The 19,078-nt window shown below is 42.1% G+C and overlaps 1 protein-coding gene across 4 annotated transcripts in view; it reads right to left on the bottom strand.

Moving 5' to 3' along the window:
* Positions 1-19,078, bottom strand: part of nat16 (N-acetyltransferase 16) — a 36,131-nt gene that overhangs the window by 8,749 nt on the left and 8,304 nt on the right. The window contains exons 1-4 of one of the 4 annotated variants that reach the window (XM_087178692.1): positions 9,420-9,603; positions 2,327-2,552; positions 604-828; positions 102-445 (exon numbers count right to left, since the gene is read on the bottom strand). In XM_087178692.1, coding sequence (XP_087034818.1) covers positions 102-445; positions 604-828; positions 2,327-2,552; positions 9,420-9,478 — 854 coding nt within the window. In that variant the 5' untranslated portion in view covers positions 9,479-9,603. Of the gene's footprint in view, positions 1-101; positions 446-603; positions 829-2,326; positions 2,553-9,419; positions 9,604-15,137; positions 15,294-15,396; positions 15,500-15,580; positions 15,811-19,078 lie in introns of those variants that run through there. The other 3 variants (XM_023423882.2, XR_002761701.2, XR_002761700.2) reach the window with 3 other exon arrangements.

Below are 19,078 nucleotides of genomic sequence, written 5' to 3'. Positions count from 1 at the left end.
GCCACTATACTGTTGTACACTTGCTTCTGGACAGTAGGTGTGCCTCACTTAACTAGAAACATCTGCTTGGCATTATGAGTAAGTAAAGAAGGGACACTTACCAGTCATCTCCAATGGGCACTCTGAAAGGGAAGGTACAGAGGCTGGCCACGGTAGGGTTGGACCCATCATCCACCATCCAGTCAATGTCCTTCTTCAGCAGGATGGTCATGTTACTGGGCAACGGCTTGAATGGCTGCCAGTCTTGAATGATGGTAGAATTAGGAAGGACCCCCTGCATCAGATCAGTGGTCAGATACAGCCGGTGGATAGCTGTATGGTCGAGACGCACAGGAGTAGAGTTAGAGGAAGGGGTGGACACAGAGGATTGGATGTCTCCACCCAGACCAAGCTCAGACAGACGGAGCTTGAGATCTTCAGCTCTGAAGCGCACCAGCAGAATACCCTGTCAAAGAAAGCCAACATGTGAACTGACAAAGAACTACAACAGTAAACACACTGACTAAAAGCATCATAACAGAAATTTGAATGAAGCATGATGGTCATTACCAACAAGCACAGCTCAAGACAAAGACAGAGGTTTTATTGTTATTTTTTTTTTACCTGCTTGGTTATGATGCGATACTTCTGGAAGTCCTTGGGTCCAAGCACATCATCACGGGTCAGGCGGGTTACTTTAACCTCTGGGAACTTGGATTTCACCAGTTCGGAGCAAAATCGCAGCAGAACTCCTGCCACACCTTTGCCCCTTTCTTGAGGGGCAACACGGAGACCTTCCACCAGCATGGTCTCCCCACCATCGATCACACACACTGACTCCAGAGCAATCTGTCAATCATCACAGAAGAAGAAGGAAGACAAAAAATGACAAACGATCACACTGACATTGTCCTTTTTAGAACTTAACACCATTCCTATAGCTCAAGCAGAGCAACATGACCAAAAAAAAAAGAAAGAAAAACAATTTCTCTCTGCTGTTTGGGAGATTTGGAAAACAAGGACACATCAGTTGGAACACTGAGCATGAGCCTCCTACATCCATCTTTCTAGCCACTTTTTTAAAAAAACCTGAAATATCACACAAGAATTCAGACCTTTAACTCAGTATTTACTTGAAAGACCTCTGGCAGTGAATACAGCCTCCAGTCTTAGGGTATGCTGTGACAACCTTTGGACTCTGGATCTTCTCTGCAGATCCTCTCAGACTCTGTCAGGTTGGATGGGGACGTCAGTGGACAGACATGTTCGGGTCCAGAAATGTTGGCTTGGGTTCAGGCTCAGGACTCTGGCTGGTCTACTCAGGACATAAAACCCAGATCAGTGGAGAGCTGCAGTGATGGTTGTTCTTCTGGAAGTTTCTCCATCCACACAGGATCTCTGGAGCTCAGTGACAATCAGGTTCTTGGTTTCCTCTCTTACCATGAACTTCCCCCCTGATGTCTCAGTTAGTCCAGGTCCAGCTCTAGAAGAGTCCTGGTGGTTCCAGACTTCATCATTTCAGAATGATGGAGACCACTGTTCTTCAATATAGGAGAAATGTTTTTGATCCTCGACACAATCCTGTCTCTGAGCTCTGCAGCAGTTCCTTCTTCCTCATGGTTTCTGCTCTGATCTTCATTGTCAGCTGTGAGACCTGATATAGACAGGTGTGTGTCTTTACACATCATGTCTGAAAGCTGAGTTTACCACAGGTGGACTCCAGTCATATGTGTATAAGCATCTCAGAGATGATGCAGAAAAATGGAGGAACCTGAGCTAAATTTGCAGATTCAAAGCAAAGGGTCAGTCAATGAGGAATCGCCAACTGTCGACTGGCCAAGCAATGGTGTAATCTTATCACTCAGTCACTCAGTGACATCTCATGTTTATAGGGCTGGTCCCGTTATTGCTGTCCAGCCAGAAAGTAAAAGTCTGAATACTTCCTGAATGCGTTGTACCTTGGGATACCACAGGAGGAGCTGGAGGGCATGGCTGTAGAGGACACCTGGGCCAAACCTGCTGCCCCTGCACACCTCATACAGCTTTCCAAAAAACTTAAAAAAAACAAATTTCATCTGAACACTTCAAACTCAAACACAGAAAGTAGGTTCATTAAATCGCTGTAGTAGTTAACTTCATAAAAATTACCAGTTGACTTAAAGGCTCCATGAGTAATGTGAGGGATTATAATTTTAAATTAAACAATTAAATTCAAAATTAAAATAAGTAAAAAGAGTTTTATATGCCCTGATCATGCATACTGGTTTATTTACATCAGTGTGTGGCGGTGGCTTCCGTTCAGCTCATATATAAAGATCAGGATTTTCATACTGTTCATTGGACTTACCACTTTTCCCTGTTTGCGGGCCAGTATGACTGTGCGGTTGGTCTCCTGCAGCCAGTTGGTGTACCTAGTGGGCAAGTAGTCAAGGCCTCCATAGATGTCCTGGCTCATAGCCATGATCTCGTCGAAGTCCTCCTCAGTGGCCACAGCGAACTGTAGGCCTGCCTGGGACAGGGACTCTGGGAGCTGGGGCATAGTCAGGCTGGTGTCAATCTTCATCTCGACACAACTGATGAGATACAAAGTGGAGGAGAGGTTATTGTGGATGGTATTTATCAAGTGTTTCAGAGCAGGATGTCATTCTCAACCAGTCAAAGATGACCAGTAGAAAGTGACACCTGACTGGTCCCAGTATAAAAGCACTTTCTTAAATCAGGACCTAGGAGAACTCAGGAGCCGTCCTAACCTGGGAGATCCTGACAGGTTCTGGGTGGTGTAGAAAAACAGAATGTCCATCTTTTGATTGGAAGCAACAACAAGCTTCAGAGATATGTCTTCTTGGATAACAGCTGTTTGTATCTGATGTTGTTCATGATGTAATCACTCCAACAACATAAAACAACTCTGTCCACTCCACACAAGATGAACATCTTCATCAAATATATCACAGTCAAACATTCCTCTGCCAATTAAAGTGAGATAATGATATAAAAAATAATCATATTAGTGGCTCTAGGCATAAAGGAAAAAACACAAAGTACATCCCTACCAATTGTCAATCACAACATCAGCAGCAACAACACACTCATCACAGCAGCCTACACTACCTGCTCTGTATTAGAGGCTGAGGGATGGAAGGAGGACACTGAGAAGTCAGGACTGAGACTTGGGTGAGAGTTTGGGAGGAATCTGTTTTTGACGTCCAACGTAAATTTAGAAAATTATTTCACAAATGACAAATAACAGGCTAAAGACATTGAATCTAGGAGCTTCAGCATGAACCCATCAGTAAGCTTTGTAATAGTCAAGATTTACTTGGAACTGCACCACACGATCTATGACATCATCTCCCTCTGAACTACCACAACTACTGACTACCACACTCTGAAACACATGACTGCTGGGACAGATACGTGCCAGGTAGATGAAGTAGATACTCGGAAAGGTGGATGAATGGACCAGAGGAGCCAAAAACAATAACACAGGTTGAAGAAAAAGAAACAGACAGAAAGATGACAACAGACGCAGGAAATGAAGACTGGAACCTTTTTTGATCACTATGTCGTTTCCCATAAATCCTGTAAATCCATACCCCCACCCCCCCTAATCTGTACACTAATACTCCCTGATACCCACTCCATTACAAACATGGGTATTTGTCCATAGCGTAGCTAAGACTCCACAGAATTAAATACACAAGATGTAATGGAGAAATATAGGGACGGAACTGTTTCATCACATGGTTATGAGTTGTGTTATGTTGCCCAGATTACTGCTACTGTACTCAGATGGGGTCATTGGATTGTTCTAGCAATAGTATCATGTACTGGTAACATAATTTTTGCCAGTATCATTAGAGCGAACAGGTGCCAGGTGTTCCTAGTCTCAGGAAAACAAAAACAAGAGGCTCTTAAGAATTTTGCATTTAATTAGGTCCAAATACATAAACACATGGTGCAGTGTGGCGTGATCAAACACAATAAAACAAGCGTGTGCAAAAAGAAATCATGCAACATATGAATCCATACAAAACAGGAATGATACAATATGATAAAATATAACAAAATATAAGTATATGATAACATAGAGTAACATATGGCTAGGGCCAGGTATTGAATATTAATAGTTTTTGAATATTGATCAGATTGTGTTCATAGTTTCAAAAGCTTTCTAGTTGCACCTACTGATCAGATATTTCTCTTTGCAAATGTTCCGTGTTTTCTCGCTTTTTCTTACAGTCCTTGTCCATCGTCAAACATCAACTCCATCTACAGCTAATGTCCAGGAGCTTCTTCTCCAGGAGGGAATAACATAAGATATTCACCTCAACTGGACCCTGTCCCAGGCAGGCCTACAGCCAAAGGTCTGCAGTAATACACTGATGACAAACAAATTCAAACAATACCCGGCCCCAACTATGGGTGGCACTATGTGGTCAATACTTGTCAATAAAAGTATGATAACCAGGAGACCAACAGAGTCTGACTTCTCATGGCTACTGAAGCAATATAATTGAAACTTCCACAGCCACCAGGCTGAACAAACAGTATGTGTCAGTACATGAAGGAAATGACCGAAGCACCAGATAACAACTAACACAACAGTCAATTAGGGCTGTAAGAACAAGTACACAAATCTGAGTACTGCAAGGACTGACAACATGAGGTCAACACAACAGAAATCCATCCTTGAATACCTGGCACTCTAGAAGACATGGTCTTGTCTGGATCTCAATACCAGAGCCATCACATATATAGGACCCACCATAGAACGTGACCATGGTCACCTCCTCAACACAGACATTTTGGTACCAGGAAAACAATTCAACAAAAAGAGTCTTGATTTATGCTCAGCCTCCTAAGAGACCATCAAGTGTGGCTGTTCTGCATGCGCTTCAGCCTTACCATGTGGTCCCCCTCTGTGTGGACCACATCTGCCCCATTGAGGACGGATGGCTGTAAAGAGTGAGGATTAATGGAACTGAAGGGGCTGAACTAACAGATGGCCACACAGACAAAGAGGGCAGCTTTATTCTGAAGGGTTTCACAATCACATGGAGCTGTGAAGCGACAAAGACACAAGAAAGAACAGGACTGTAGTGAAGTGCCGCTTCATCCAAGTCATGGAAGAAGATAGAAGAAAGACCAGTCATCACATGTCCATTTGTACAGTAAGGTGGTTAAGGTGCAACATGGCCACTGCTAACATCAAGACATGAACAGAGGTGCACTGTCAGGAGAGGCAAACCAGGCAAATGTTTGGGGCACCAAAGGGCAAATGAACCCCCAATGGCCCCTTATATTAGTGCTTTTTGCAATGACAACTATAAACCCCCTTAAACCTCCCATAAAGACTCTATACAGTGCACTGCTGCTGCCCCAAACCCCCCTAAGTGGGGCCCCTGATGATGGTGCTGTAGCTGGCGTCGACCCATTGTTGGCATTTGAAGCATTCAAGGAATGTCTGTAAATTGTAGTCTCTGCCAATAGGGAGAGGGGGGGTTGTTTGATGGGCCTCTTTGCCTGGGGCCCCTCAAAGTCTAGGATCGCCACTGGACCTGAAAACTCCCAACAAAGCAAGAAGAAAGGATTGCACCTCAAGTCCAGACCCCAGAGACTGTGCAACCGCAGAGAGAGAAGTGTTATCAGTGCAGCAGGTAGGGACTAAAGAAGAACAAAGGAGTGATGGGTCTAGAATATTCCACTGGCAGATAGAAGAAGTGGCTGACTACCAGGGGCAGGATAAGGCCTGGTCACCACAAAGATAACAAAGTCAAAGTTATCCCCTCCAGGCACAAGAGTGGAAGGAGAGGTTGAGAATGCTCGCACAATAACGAATGATATCACCATCAACAAGATATGTATGAGTGGTTTGACAAATACAAGGAATGGTGGTGGAAGGAGTGTTCAGGACTGTTCCCAAACAAGTAACAGAGACTCCAGATTCCAGGAACCAGGTGACGGAACTTCAGAAAACTTTAAGAACTATAAAGGTGTTGCACAGATTCTTCACGTACCAATACTTCAGTTGAGAATTCAAGCTTGGAGAAGATGTACATGAGTTTTTTGTGATACTATAAAACTGAACTGAATCATTCTAACAATGGTCTGAATACAACCTCTCATCCTCACTCCCTTCCTCTCTCACGAAACTCTCCCATTCAACATGCACTAAATTTCCAGAGGTGATGGTAGAGAAGGATCATGGTGCTGGTCTTCTGAGTCCCCTAAACTCAACAGTACCAACCCTGCAGAACCCAAAGAGCAGAGAGATCACTTTGTGGAAAATACAACAAAATACAAAAGGAGTTCCTGTCTGACCTGGCCATGGTTAAAGTAGGGGTGGGCGATCTGATGATCTTACATCGTGGACGATCTTACTTTGGTATATGATCTACTTTCAGATTAATCATATATTTAATTTTAAAAGTTCAGTCGCAGCTGACCAGACCATGTTAGCAGCTGGAGACAGCAGCCACTGTTCTGCTCTGCAGCCTCGAAGAACTTGGTGAAGCTCCACATGTACCTGTTCTCCATATATCACCTCATGAATGAATAAGAGCGCTGTCCAAACGAATACTCCATATGAACTAAGCAAAAAGTGAGATTGGTTGTGACAAAACTCGTAAACAGAAAACAGCATTGTGGGCGAAGAAAAGTGGCGAGCGAACAAACATCTGTAAGACACGTCAAAGGGGCAGAAAGATACGAATCACAACTTCCAGTCAGGACTTTCAGATTAAAATCACAGTAGAAATGGGATTCAGATAGTGGTTGAGATCGTCAATTGAGATTCTACCCAAAAAGACTGTCATATGATCTTTTGGCCAGATTGCCCACCCCTAGGTCAAAATACTATTTTCCCCCCAAGTCACAAAACTCTGAGAGACAACGAGCTCAAATCCAAGTGCTGTGTGTGAGGTTGTTCACACGGAGAGGATAGATAGGTTCTCTTTTCAACAAACTGTTTCAGGCCATGACCAAAATCAAATTGATATACAATTGTCTATTGTTAGAAAGCATATTAAAAGCATATCGTTTAGATCTGCTGATCCCAAAAAAGTGACAAAATAATGAAAGGTTTTGAAAAGGGCATTTATTTAAAGATCTAGCATCCTTTACATGTCAAAGCACAGCTTTTACGTCCTGTCTGTGAATACATCAGACACATCTACAGGCCACTGCTATGCTACTGAAGCAAGATTGGTGCTGCTGCAGGTGGTCTCACTGAGCAGGTTCGGCAGTCAGCAAGTCAAACAGCCTGTCCACGCCCAACACATTTCTGTCATGTTTTGCAGGTGTCTACACCTGCGTGCTAGTCACTTGTGATTTCAAACATAGGTGAGAGGCAAACCAGGCAGATGTTTGGAGCCCCCGAGGAAAAAGTGGCCCCTCGATGGCCCCTCATATTGGTATATTTTACAATGACAACTATAAACCACTTAAAACTCCCTAAAAGACACTATACAGTGCACCGCTGCGGTCCCAAACCCCATAAGTGGTGACTCTGATGAGGCGTTTAGGGGACATCTATAAATTGCAGCCTCTGCCAATAGCCTGCATGTGGGGGCTTCTTAGGCTACGTCCACACTACTACATTTTAGTTTTAAAATGCATCACTTAAACTAAATTTTCACCTGCCATTAACACAACTCCTGAGTTTTCAAGCCTCTAAAACAAAGAGTCTTGAAAATACTGCTGGACCGTTTGAAAACTCAGGGGTTGTGTTTTATTGTGGAGGGGCAGAAACTGAGATCTTTTTGGAAACGATGATGAAGACACCCACCTCACCTGATTGGGTCTCATCAGCCTTCACTGCCAGTGGTGGGAGCAACGTGGATAATGAATGTTACTGACCTTGTTGTTATTACTAGCGGCTGTTGTTCAGTTAGATTCTGTATTTTAATGCTACAACTTTCTTTGCTGTTTCCTCATTAGCAGTATTTATTTTTACAGTTAACCAACTGCAGGGTAGAAAATCTGCTTCCTGTTTACACTGGCTCGCACATAACTTTAAAATGAAAATTTAGCAGTGTGGACGTAGCCTTAGATGGGAGTCGATGGGCCTCTTTGCCTGGAGCCCGGCAGAGTCTTGGATCGCCACTGCTTTCAACATAAATGTAACTATTTTGATGGCGTACAACAGAGAATAAAATGGACGCACATCTCTTCCTGAAAGTTATGGCAGAAATGTGTGTGGTGTAGACAGAGTGTGACTGTCAGACAAACCCCTCTACACTCTTCACAGGGATGTTCAGTGCTCCTGGATAAACACAGTGTCTATGGAGAACATCATTCTGTGTCATCTGTTTGTTGAAGCACTGTCTTTTGACACTGTCACGTCCTCTGATGTCGTCCATGTGATGGGTGGGGTGTAAAAATACCATTAAGAGAGGGGATTTGGATGGGGGGTGGGGGTGCAGTCAGTCCCTGAGGGGAGTTGTTGGTTTGCAGAGGCTAACACAGAAATGCTAGACATGTTCCAATAATCTATCAATCAGCCATGTGAACTGTGAGGGTATTTGTAGTGCAAACACTGTCTGGTCACAGCAGACACACACACAGACACATGGTGGACACTGGTACTTTTCCATCATGCTTTGGTGCTGGGCTGGGAAGTCCAGTCCTGCCAATGAGAGCGGTGCTGTTTTGTTTTGGAGTTTCTATCTCCCGCTCTCTCTCTCACATACACTCATTGATTCACTCTTCCCCTGCACACTCTCACGCTCTCGCTGTCTTCCTGTCGCCGGCTGGCAGTATACTCCAAACTAAATGGAATTTGGCACGTTTGCAAAGACTGAGGAGCTGTGCCGCTGTGAGCAAATGCCAGTATATGCTCCCTGCATATCGGGGTCTGGTCACTGAATGATGCCAAGGCCACATGGGGGAGCTGTGGAGCAGGAGTGTGAAAGAATACAGGATGCACACGAAAAAAACTCCATCACATGATTTCGTTGGTGAACTGACCGAGTCATGGGGAACGAGGGCGATGGTCAACAAAGTTGTGGGAATATTTTAGCTCTAAGGAAAGCATTCTGCATTTGGCTCACATGAACAGCATGAGACTACTTCAGTTACCTAAAGCTGAGAAACAGCTACACACTTGGCACAAAATGATTCCACAATGGCCACAGATAAGAGCTAAGAGTCTGTGATAGACGGATGAGGTTAATCAATATTCACATTGTGAGAAAACCTCTAAAAGGTAATTAATCTGATGGTTTATTATAAAGAGCAGAACTCAGCAGGTGAAGAGAGGTCGACACACTGGCACATATTCCTCATTTAGTCTTTGTTAACACTCCAGCTGTGATTTATTTGGAGTATGCTGCCAGCTTTCCTCTTTGCCTTCCCCACACCTCCACACAGAACAGATAAGACCATCATACTGAAAATAACAGGAGCCCCTGAATAATACAAAACTCAAAGGAACACACCATGTCTTCAGTAGATTATCCTGTTGGTCAAGTGATGAGAACATGGACACCAAAATCATTCATGTCTCCTGGGTAGATCCTTGGCTCCAGTGCTTCATGCCAGTAGGCTCCATGCTGACGCAAACACATAAGCATACCACCCTGTTGTGCGATAGCAGGCTCCATGTCATTTTTCCCACGCAGCCCCGCCTATACATGAAACAAACCAGTGACACACAGGCACCAGAAAATGATTAGTTGTTCAATCTGTCCATCATCACTCTGTGCTTGTTGCCATGACAATAAGACAACTGTGCGACATTGTCACCTACGCTGGTTCTGTGTAGGGTTATTATGCTTTAAGAAAATGCTGCAAATTCACCTGTTTCTATGTATCAAACTCCAAAATACTGCAGTGACCATTAACAGGCTTTTGACTTTTTTACATTATAGTTTGAAGCATTTGCTTTAATTACCATAATTATCAAATTATTATTAAATTATTAACTGAAGTTCTGGCCTGTTACCAGCAGAGGACACACAGCTGACCCACAGCTCATTATTACAGCATCAAACCCAGTGTACATTTGAAAAAACATATTTGTGTTTTATCTACATTTCTCAAATCCTAGAATCTGCATGATTCTTATTTATCAATGTTATCAATAAAAAGGTTGACACAATCAATTTAAAGGGGCTATTTGTAAGTTTTCAGCCGCAGCATGCGGCTACGTCTTCAGGACAGACTGGAGGCTACAGTGAGTCGCTATCGGAAAGTGACGAGATGCGCCGGATCCTAGCTGGTTAGCATGCTAACGATGAGGGCAAGAGATAACATTGGCGTTGCTTTCCACCTCTAGAGACAGAGATCTGCTGGTGAGTAAAGGAATGAAGTTTGATGCTGAACTTACGACATTTGCTCTAGACTAAACAGCTGCTAATGCTAACATAAACTATGCAGCATTAGCAGCAACTTACAAATAGCTCCTTTAACGACTTCTAGCATCTACTGTATGTCCAGATCTGAGATGAGATGGACTTTACATCACAGATACAACATTCTGCTAAACCAGAGGGCACTAGTAGGTGGTAGTAGTCCAGATTCGGACCCAGACGCCGTCCTATCTAGACCCAGACCTTCAACCTATGAATTATTGAGAATTGTTACATTTTATTGGTGCGTTTCTATTTTTAGCAGCACAGATTTTCTCGCCTAAACGACGCTGGTCATGTGACGCTACTCAGCCAATCATTGGACTCAAGTCAGTGAGTGAGATACACACACACAACATTGTAGAATTAAGTTTGGAAAGTGGATATAAATAATAATACGAGGGAAAGAAAGAAAAGGACATGTTAAAGTTCAGTTGTTAAGTTGTGTTGAGTCTTTGTTTATTATAAAACTGGTTGAGACAGTTGGTTAACTGGTTAACTGTTGGAGCTAACCATAAAGAAGAAGTATGGAAAGTCAAGCTACACTTTTTAATTCATTTTGGAAAATTATGCACGTAATAATTTTTCTAAAGCCTTCTGTTATGTCGTATTAATACTTGATGAAATGGTAAAACAACATATGTATTATTATATATAAAGATATATATATAGAGAAAGGGTATTATTATAATTCTAGCATAATTATATATATTTTATGTTATATTATCATAATTACCCACACCCCCACCCCTTGACCACTGTTCTGAACCTTGGCTTGAGGACTTTTGTCTGACTGGACCTGCTAACTGACTTTCAGGACCTTCAGGTCCACACTGTCTCAGCATGTGACTGTAAATCAAGAAGACTGACTCTAACCCCTAGAACGCCCTTGTGGAATGACACACATGAGAAACTTTAACCTTCACATTGCAGAGTGTGAGGCGGACATCCATTACAGTCATATGGATGACTCCGTCTCTCGTCATCATCAAGACAGAGGTCATGGTTAATGTCAGCCTGGAGATTTACTGCTGTTAACAGAGTCCCTCTCTCTCCTGGATGTGACACATCATCGTTACTAGATTTCTACTGAAGAGAAACTTACTTCATTTTAATCTTAATAAAATGAAGCTCTGCGGTCCGAATGAAGGACTTCTAGATGTTAAAATTTGTACATATTGAGTCACTGACATTAACTGAGGGGATTCTATTACAAGAAAAGGATTCGCTTTAATATATTAAATGGCATTAACTCTAACCTGTGTTTTTCATTGCACTGAATTTTTGTGATACCTATTCACATGAATAGATGCAGTTAAACCTAACCCTCATCCAAAAGAGTGTGGATATGATCATATGCCGTTAATATAAATCCCAATGACCTTAATGTACCATCTAAAGATCAATGCCCTCCATGTTGATAGAGGCGTGTCAGCCAATACTGGCTCTCTCTCTGCACAGATGTTTAACAGGTCAGAGTGTGGAGAGTCTCTGCAAATGGTGGAAATGAAATCTAATAAAGACAGATAAAATCATCCCTTCATCTAAATGACAATGTTCTTCCTCTTTCAGTCGAACTCCATTTAAAAGAAACAGTTTTTTATTAAATTTTTATCTGATGATGAGAACTTTGAACCTTGTTTCCATTATTCGTCATTGTCGATGGGGGGGACTATGATAGAAAAACATCTAGCTGAACGTCAGTCTCTGAAATATTTCAGTATTATTTCAGTGGTTTTTTTATTTAGTTCAGAAACATTGAACATTTTATAAAAAATATTCTGCTTTTACAAAATTGGCTCATTTGAATTTATTTCTGAATTACATATTTGAAATTCAGGTGTCAATGATTTGAAGCAGGACTGAGGCGCACTCACCCTGCTGTCATCAGTACTGTATGAACAGGAAACCGGAGCTGCTGTTTGTCTGAGAAGTGACTTTCAGATTAAATAAACATTTTGTACTTTTATTCCTGCACCTCAAATTTATGAATAAAAGCTCTGTATCATATTTATTCTGACTTGTGTATGTATATACGCTGTGTATATGCTGAAATTAAAGCTGCAAACCCACCGACCCTGCCCACCCCAGATCCTCACCCCACAACTGCGGTACGAGCACGTCAGCACGAGTCTGCCTGGGTCTTCTCTGTCTTCTCAGACTACGTGACAGTATCAGACAGATAAAACTGACTCCACGTTTAGGACGCCTCAGAAGACGCTAACACATCAGAGTTTTTCTTTACAGGGTCATGGACAGGCCAGATCCTAGAGGTCTGACTGTGGCTCCTGCAGGTCCACTGTCAATGACAAGCAGTTAGTGAGGCGTTACCATTTTGATGCTTATGTGACGTAGTTTGAGCTATAACATCTCCACCTACTCTGCAGAATAATGCAGCTGTTGACCACCACCTTTAGCCAGTGGGAAAACACAGTTGGGTAGTGTGGATGAAGTATCAACAAGGATGTCGCCAACACATTCAATTTCCAACAGATCCATGTGTTGTAGTTTGGTTTGTAGAATTTCAGTCTGCATCAACACACAGTGGTGTTTGGTGCGGAACGTCAGGTTTGGTGGGAGTCAGGTGACTTCAACTCACCCACGGCCCCCACATCCACTCTGAAGATCTATCCAGGCTAACAAGCTGGCTAACTGCTAGCTGCTAATTAGCCAGCTTGTTAGCTGACAGGACGGTAACTCCACACAGGTCATCCATAAGAAACATGTGTCTCTATCTGTAAACCAGAGCTTTATACTCCAACTATACTCCAGCTGAGAGCTACATCCATTTTGGACTTCCTGTTTCTTCAGCACGATTAAAACTGTTTGCTGATGGTCAATGGTGCAAAAAACATATCAAAGTTGACTGGAGTTGTGTTTGTACAGATTTACCTCAGCAGCTCAACTCACTTAAGGTTTTGCAACTTCAAATGAGTTTGTTTATTTAAGAGGAACCCCAAGATGTCATCTCCTTGGTAACAGAAGATGTCACCAATGGCGATGGCTTCTTATACCGTCCTCAGGACCATAGCTGGGAGCCTGATTATAATCACAGGACTGCCCCCCACCCCCATCCCTGCAAACCCCTGGTGATAACAACGATAATGTTGATACAACTACCGCTCAAAGGTTTCAGAACACCTCCATTTTCAGTTGTAGTTTAATCTGTGAGTTTCTGAGATTAAAAAAAAAGAATCACTGAATCTTCTCGTTGAACTACACTGAATGTAAATGTTTTAAGATCCCTGCAGTACAGGGTTGTCCTGATGATGATCTGAGTAACTGTTCGCACATAGGGTTTGTCAGTCATCAACCTGGAGGAATTGTTTGCATTAGGAAAAGTTAGTTTATTTATATAGAAACCATTCAGATACAAGACAAGACACAGATCTTTACAGAGGAATGGAAATACATTAAAATAAGACATTACATTTACATTTAAAGAACAATAAAATAAGACAATTCAAAGTGTTTTTCAGAAGTGTAGAATAACTAAAAACATTTAAGATAAAACAATAAGAAGACAATAAATTAAAGATAAAAAAAATGAAACTAGAAGCAAAAACAAGAAAATAACTAGTTAAAGACTGAAAAGAGTGAGCCTCAGTTTTAAGCCCTGATTTAAATGAGCTGAAAGTTTCAGCAGATGTCAGGTGTTCAGGAAGCTGGTTGCTGCTTCACCTTGCCTGGGTTCTGATCCTGGGAACACTGAATGAACCTGTCCCAGGTGAACCTGAGGGGTCCGGATCGGGGGTTATTTGATGTGGAGTTGTATGAGGTACTTACATTATCTTTAGTTTGGTTCGAAGGGGTCCGGTTGTTTTCATTTAAAGTCTCAGTTAGAAACATAGCATCGTGAATTAATAATAAGTATCTAACTGAACAGTTTAGTTGTGTGACGCACGTCAGATTAGATAAAGTATCCTTGAGGACAAGTTGTTCATCCGGATGCTGGTTAAAGCAGGACTGACTGATACTGGAGCTTCAACAGCACTGGGTCCAGATCCTGTACGCAAGGGGTGGGGGGGGTGAGGGGTGGGGGGGGTGAAGGACCCAGTCGGTCCTCGATGTCAGTGCGCCCTGTAATGCAAAGAGACTGTCCTTGCTTTGCTCAGATAACAGGGAACCTTTGGTGCCACGTTATATTTATCTGCAGCCCTGTTATCTCTGTCGTGCTGGGTAGAAAACAGTGATCTTCTCCCTGACTTAAAGTGTGGATTAGACACTGTGGGGTCAAACACAGGTCTTTGGTTCCGGTTTAGCCAGTAGCACATATCCAGATCTGATGTGGCGCTGGTCTCAAATTGATTCTACGTGGTCTACAGCTGCTTTGTAACAAGTTTCATGTCCCTACATCTGATCGTTGTGGACCATGATGTTTTCCGTCCTCTCATGTTTGGTAGCGTTGAGCTCTCTGTGATTTTCTGTCTGGGTTTGGTCCAGCTGGATCAGAGAGAGGAGGCGTCCTGTTCCCACAAGACCGTCTGCAGCAGGACTCTGAAAAATCCCAGTTTCCAGAGGAAAACTTTGACATTCTACGTTTCAACTAAAGATGTTCGTTAGCGCCATTGTAACCGGTGATGGCTCTCTTTGGGAGAATATTTAGGAAATGAGAAAAATGTAAGAAAATGTTCAGTTAAAAAGTCTGTTTTCTAAAAGAGTTTCTGGTGCCTACACTTTTAGAGCTGTTTAAATGTCAATAAAAACTGAGCAAATGGAGGTGATCTAATTTTTGACCTGTGGTGTCGTCAGTCAGAAAGGTCTCCACGACAACAGGCCGAACCAGCAGCATAAGAAAGACCCAGAAACATTTTATATTTTATTTCTTTATTTTTAGAGCACAGTGACTCTCACATGCACAGAGTCACACACTTCCTCTTCCTGCTCTTCCTCCATGCCTCTGGGTTCAGTGTTGATGAAGGAGAAATGATGAAGAGTGAGGATGAGTCAGAGCCATTTCTCCTGGAAATAAACAAATAGGTTTTATTCTATGGATTTCAACATTTGTATTTAATTTGATTTAACTTTTAAATTCAAAATTATAATTTATTCGTGTTGTTGTTACCTGATAAAGAGCTCTGGTCTCCGTCAGCTGCCATCAGAGAAACCATTCACTGAACCACTTCAGCACATGTTGCTTAATGGTTTTAATGGTTTCAAACCAGCACCTGTACAATGCAGCACTGGTCATGAATAATGTGTTAACTGAGGCAGGATGTATAATTCAGGGGAGGACAGTGTAGGCTTACCACTTACTGTCTTGTTGGCTGTAATCCTCTGACGAGGTTTTGACACAGTGTTGATACACTCAGTCAACACAACAGTAACAGTGTTGTTTTCAGTTTCTCTGTCTCCTCCTCTTCACAGTGTGTTTGTAGGTTTTCTCTTTTGTTGTGTCATTAAAATAAAATCAGATGTGACACAGACTTTATGTCTTCTCTCTGACAGATACTCAGGTCGGAAATGTTCAAAATTCTTCCTGTAAAGAACGAACAACATCATTAAGTGTATGTTAAATCCTCATCTCTAAACAGCTGAGCACTGACCACATGTTTGTTTTTTTTTTTTGCAGAAGTGTTATCCGTCACAAATTAACACTAGAGCTTTTTTTGACCGACTGAAATGAAAGTCTGTTCTCTCCTTTGAAAGGAAAGGTCAGAAAGGTGCACAGCTAACATCAGGCTACGTGGCTAATCAGCTAATCAGCTGTAGCACAGTGAACAGCTTCAGTCAATATCAGAAGACCTTTTTCTCTTCCTGTCAGTGATGAAACAAACCAACAAAAAACACTTTGACAGTGACTAAAAACATTTTAGTCTTGTTTAGTCCTTGTTTTACTCCTACACACATCTGCATTCTCTGCTTTCTGCAAATGTTTTTACTTAGTTTACTGTTTAAAGGAGCTATTTTTAAGTTTAACTATTGCTAGATAAATAGATAGATAGATAGATAGATAGATAGATAGATAGATAGATAGATAGATAGATAGATAGATAGATAGATAGATAGATAGATAGGAAGATACTTTATTTATCCCCTAGGGGATATTCATGTAATTTCCCCTAGGGGATAAAAATAACCCCATTTAGTCAGTGTTAGCATTAACAGCTGTTTACTTACTAGTCTTGTCAAGAGCTTCAGCCATTGTCGCAGTTATAGCACAAGAGGTTATAATACGTCCTCTGATCAGTGCTACGTCTTAAGGCCAGCCTGGACGCTACAGTGACTCTGTAGTGGAAAGTGATGAGATGGGCCAGAGCTAGCTGGTTAGCATGCTAACTTCAGTAGAAGAAAAGAAGTGATAGAAATAGACACATAAGTGTTTGTTTTGTACCTATGGCGACAACTCTTGGTGAGTGTAGGAATGAAGCTTGATGTTGAACTTATAATGTTTCTTTTCGACTGGTAAGTAAACAGCTGTTAATGCTAATGTTAGCTATGTAGCAATACCAAAACTTTTAAATAGCTCCTTTAACTAAAATTTACTGTCTTGTGAACATGAGTGTGATCTATCAGGCTCCAATCAGTCACAGTCTGAAGTGTAATTCTCTGGACTTGGAGACATCCTGATCTCAGATCACTGGTCTGATCTGGGATCAGGTTCAGGCAGATTTCTCAGCCCTGTTGATGTGCAGCAGCTCTCAGTTATTAAAACAATAAATCTTCACAAAACATGCAATATAATCAGAGCAGCTCTATTTAAAGGAATAGTTCAACATCTTATTGAGACTTACAGGAAAAGATTTATATCACTGCAATATAAATCTTTTTAATGTGAAACTACAGCCAGTAGCTTGTTAGCTTAGCATATCACATTGACTGTTAACAGGATAAACAGCCTGGCTCTGTCCACCAGCAGCTCTACAGCTCTTTAATCAACACTTTATATCTGGTTTGTTGAATCTGTATAAATCTGTAGATTTATGTGTCTGACTGTTTCCTGAATCCTAAGCTAAGCTGCTAGCTCCTGTGGCGTCAGTCTGCTCATCTAACTCCCAGAGAGAAAGTGAATTTCCCTACATTTTGAACTAAACTGTAAAAACTATTAAAAAAAATATATATACAGTATATTCCACTCTGTACAAACTGTATGTTGGTGACAAACATATTGTAATGGCCCTGATCAAAATCGTTTGTTTATATCATGTTTATGGAAACCAATAAATTATCAGACTGTCAAATATCAATATCTGTATTGGCCAAGCATCCATGGTTCCTATCAGGTGGCTACAGTCATGAATAGCGTCTTTTTTTTCATTTACATCTTAAATCAGCTGCTCACTGTAGTTTTAACAAATGTCACTCAAACAGCGGGGAATAGTTCATTTGTTGGGGACTATTTTCAGTGACAGACTAATCCACATTTGCTGTTGTACTGAGTATTTGCAGCAGAAGGACGGTTTGTCTGTGTGGGACTTAATAAGCTAAAGTGTGTGTTCATGGTGATGAAGGAACATGTCACCCATTGTGACAAAGTTGGCAGTTGTATGACAGATGTACCGCCCCTCCCCCCAATAAGCCAATCATCTGCTTTATAACAGCTCAACAGGAAACATATTGAGCCAATCGTGTTGCACCGACACTAGTGAAAGCTGAACGTGTGTAAATACAACGTGAAGATAAAAATTTTGGAAAAACTTAAAAGTCACTAAACTTTAAAACATTTTTTTTTTAATCAGATTTGATGATTCTTTACATGTAGTTTTTATTTCTCTCATTTAGATGTAGCCTGGACTTGTTAGCCTGGAGGCATTGCCAAGATGGCTGCCAAGTGGTGAGACCTTCCTATAGGGACTTTGATAAGATGCATCTGGCTCTGGATACACAGGACCAGTCTGTTATGTGGCTCTGCACATGGGATCTGTTGACAGTGAAGATAATAAATGATCTAGTTACATTCCGATTCAGCTGAATCAGACGGAATTACTTTGATTACAGTGACTGATGTTTCATCCTCCTGCTCTGTTGTTTGTCCTGAATCATCATCAGGACAGAACACACAGTAAAAACACAGTTTAAAGGCCTTTTCGGTATAACCGAAGTAGAATCTGTAGAAACCAGATCAGAGATGTGTAAACCAGGTCCTCTTAAAACCAGGTCTGCTGGTTTACATGACATCATCTGGATTCTGACACAGGACACGTGCCTGTACACACAGTGACTGCTCGTGACCCAAACTGCTATAAAATGAGTTGGGGGTCGGGGGGGGGAGGGTGTGGGGGATGGGTGAGGATCACGTGTGTGACACCCACAGACAGCTGCAGGTGTAATATGATGAAACAGAGGAAGGGAGGAGTGAGGGGATGGCAGAGGGCTGTGTGTTTTGTGTTTAAGTGACAGTGAGCGAGGCAATGCATCACCCGGCACACACACACACACACACACACACACACACACACATGCACACACTATCCCCTGTTTGACTTTGCAGTGGCTCATTGAGGTAATAAAACTGCTCAGGCAGTTATTCTCCTCACATCCTCCTGGTCTCCTCCTCACCTCTCACCTATTCCTTGCCTCCTTCTATTTTAATCTCAATCCTAATTTCCTCATAACCTCATTCACTAACTCCTCTGAGCCTCCCCCTCCCCCCTCCTCCTCCCATCCTCCCAGCCTCTCTACCATCCCCCTCCTCCTGCTTCTCTCTCCTCCTCTCCTAAATCTGTTCCTCCCTCTTTTCTCTCTCTTGCCCCCCCTACCCCCACCCCCACCCCGCACTGCAGCACCTATACAGTCATTAATCTCCA

The sequence above is a fragment of the Seriola lalandi genome, unplaced genomic scaffold (assembly GCF_002814215.2).
Source record: "Seriola lalandi dorsalis isolate HSWRI2012SDOR001 ecotype SW California unplaced genomic scaffold, Sedor1 jcf7180002054694, whole genome shotgun sequence".
NCBI lineage: Eukaryota > Metazoa > Chordata > Actinopteri > Carangiformes > Carangidae > Seriola > Seriola lalandi.
The sequence above is the reverse complement of the archived record's forward strand: the minus strand, read 5'-3'. Positions and strand labels throughout refer to the sequence as shown.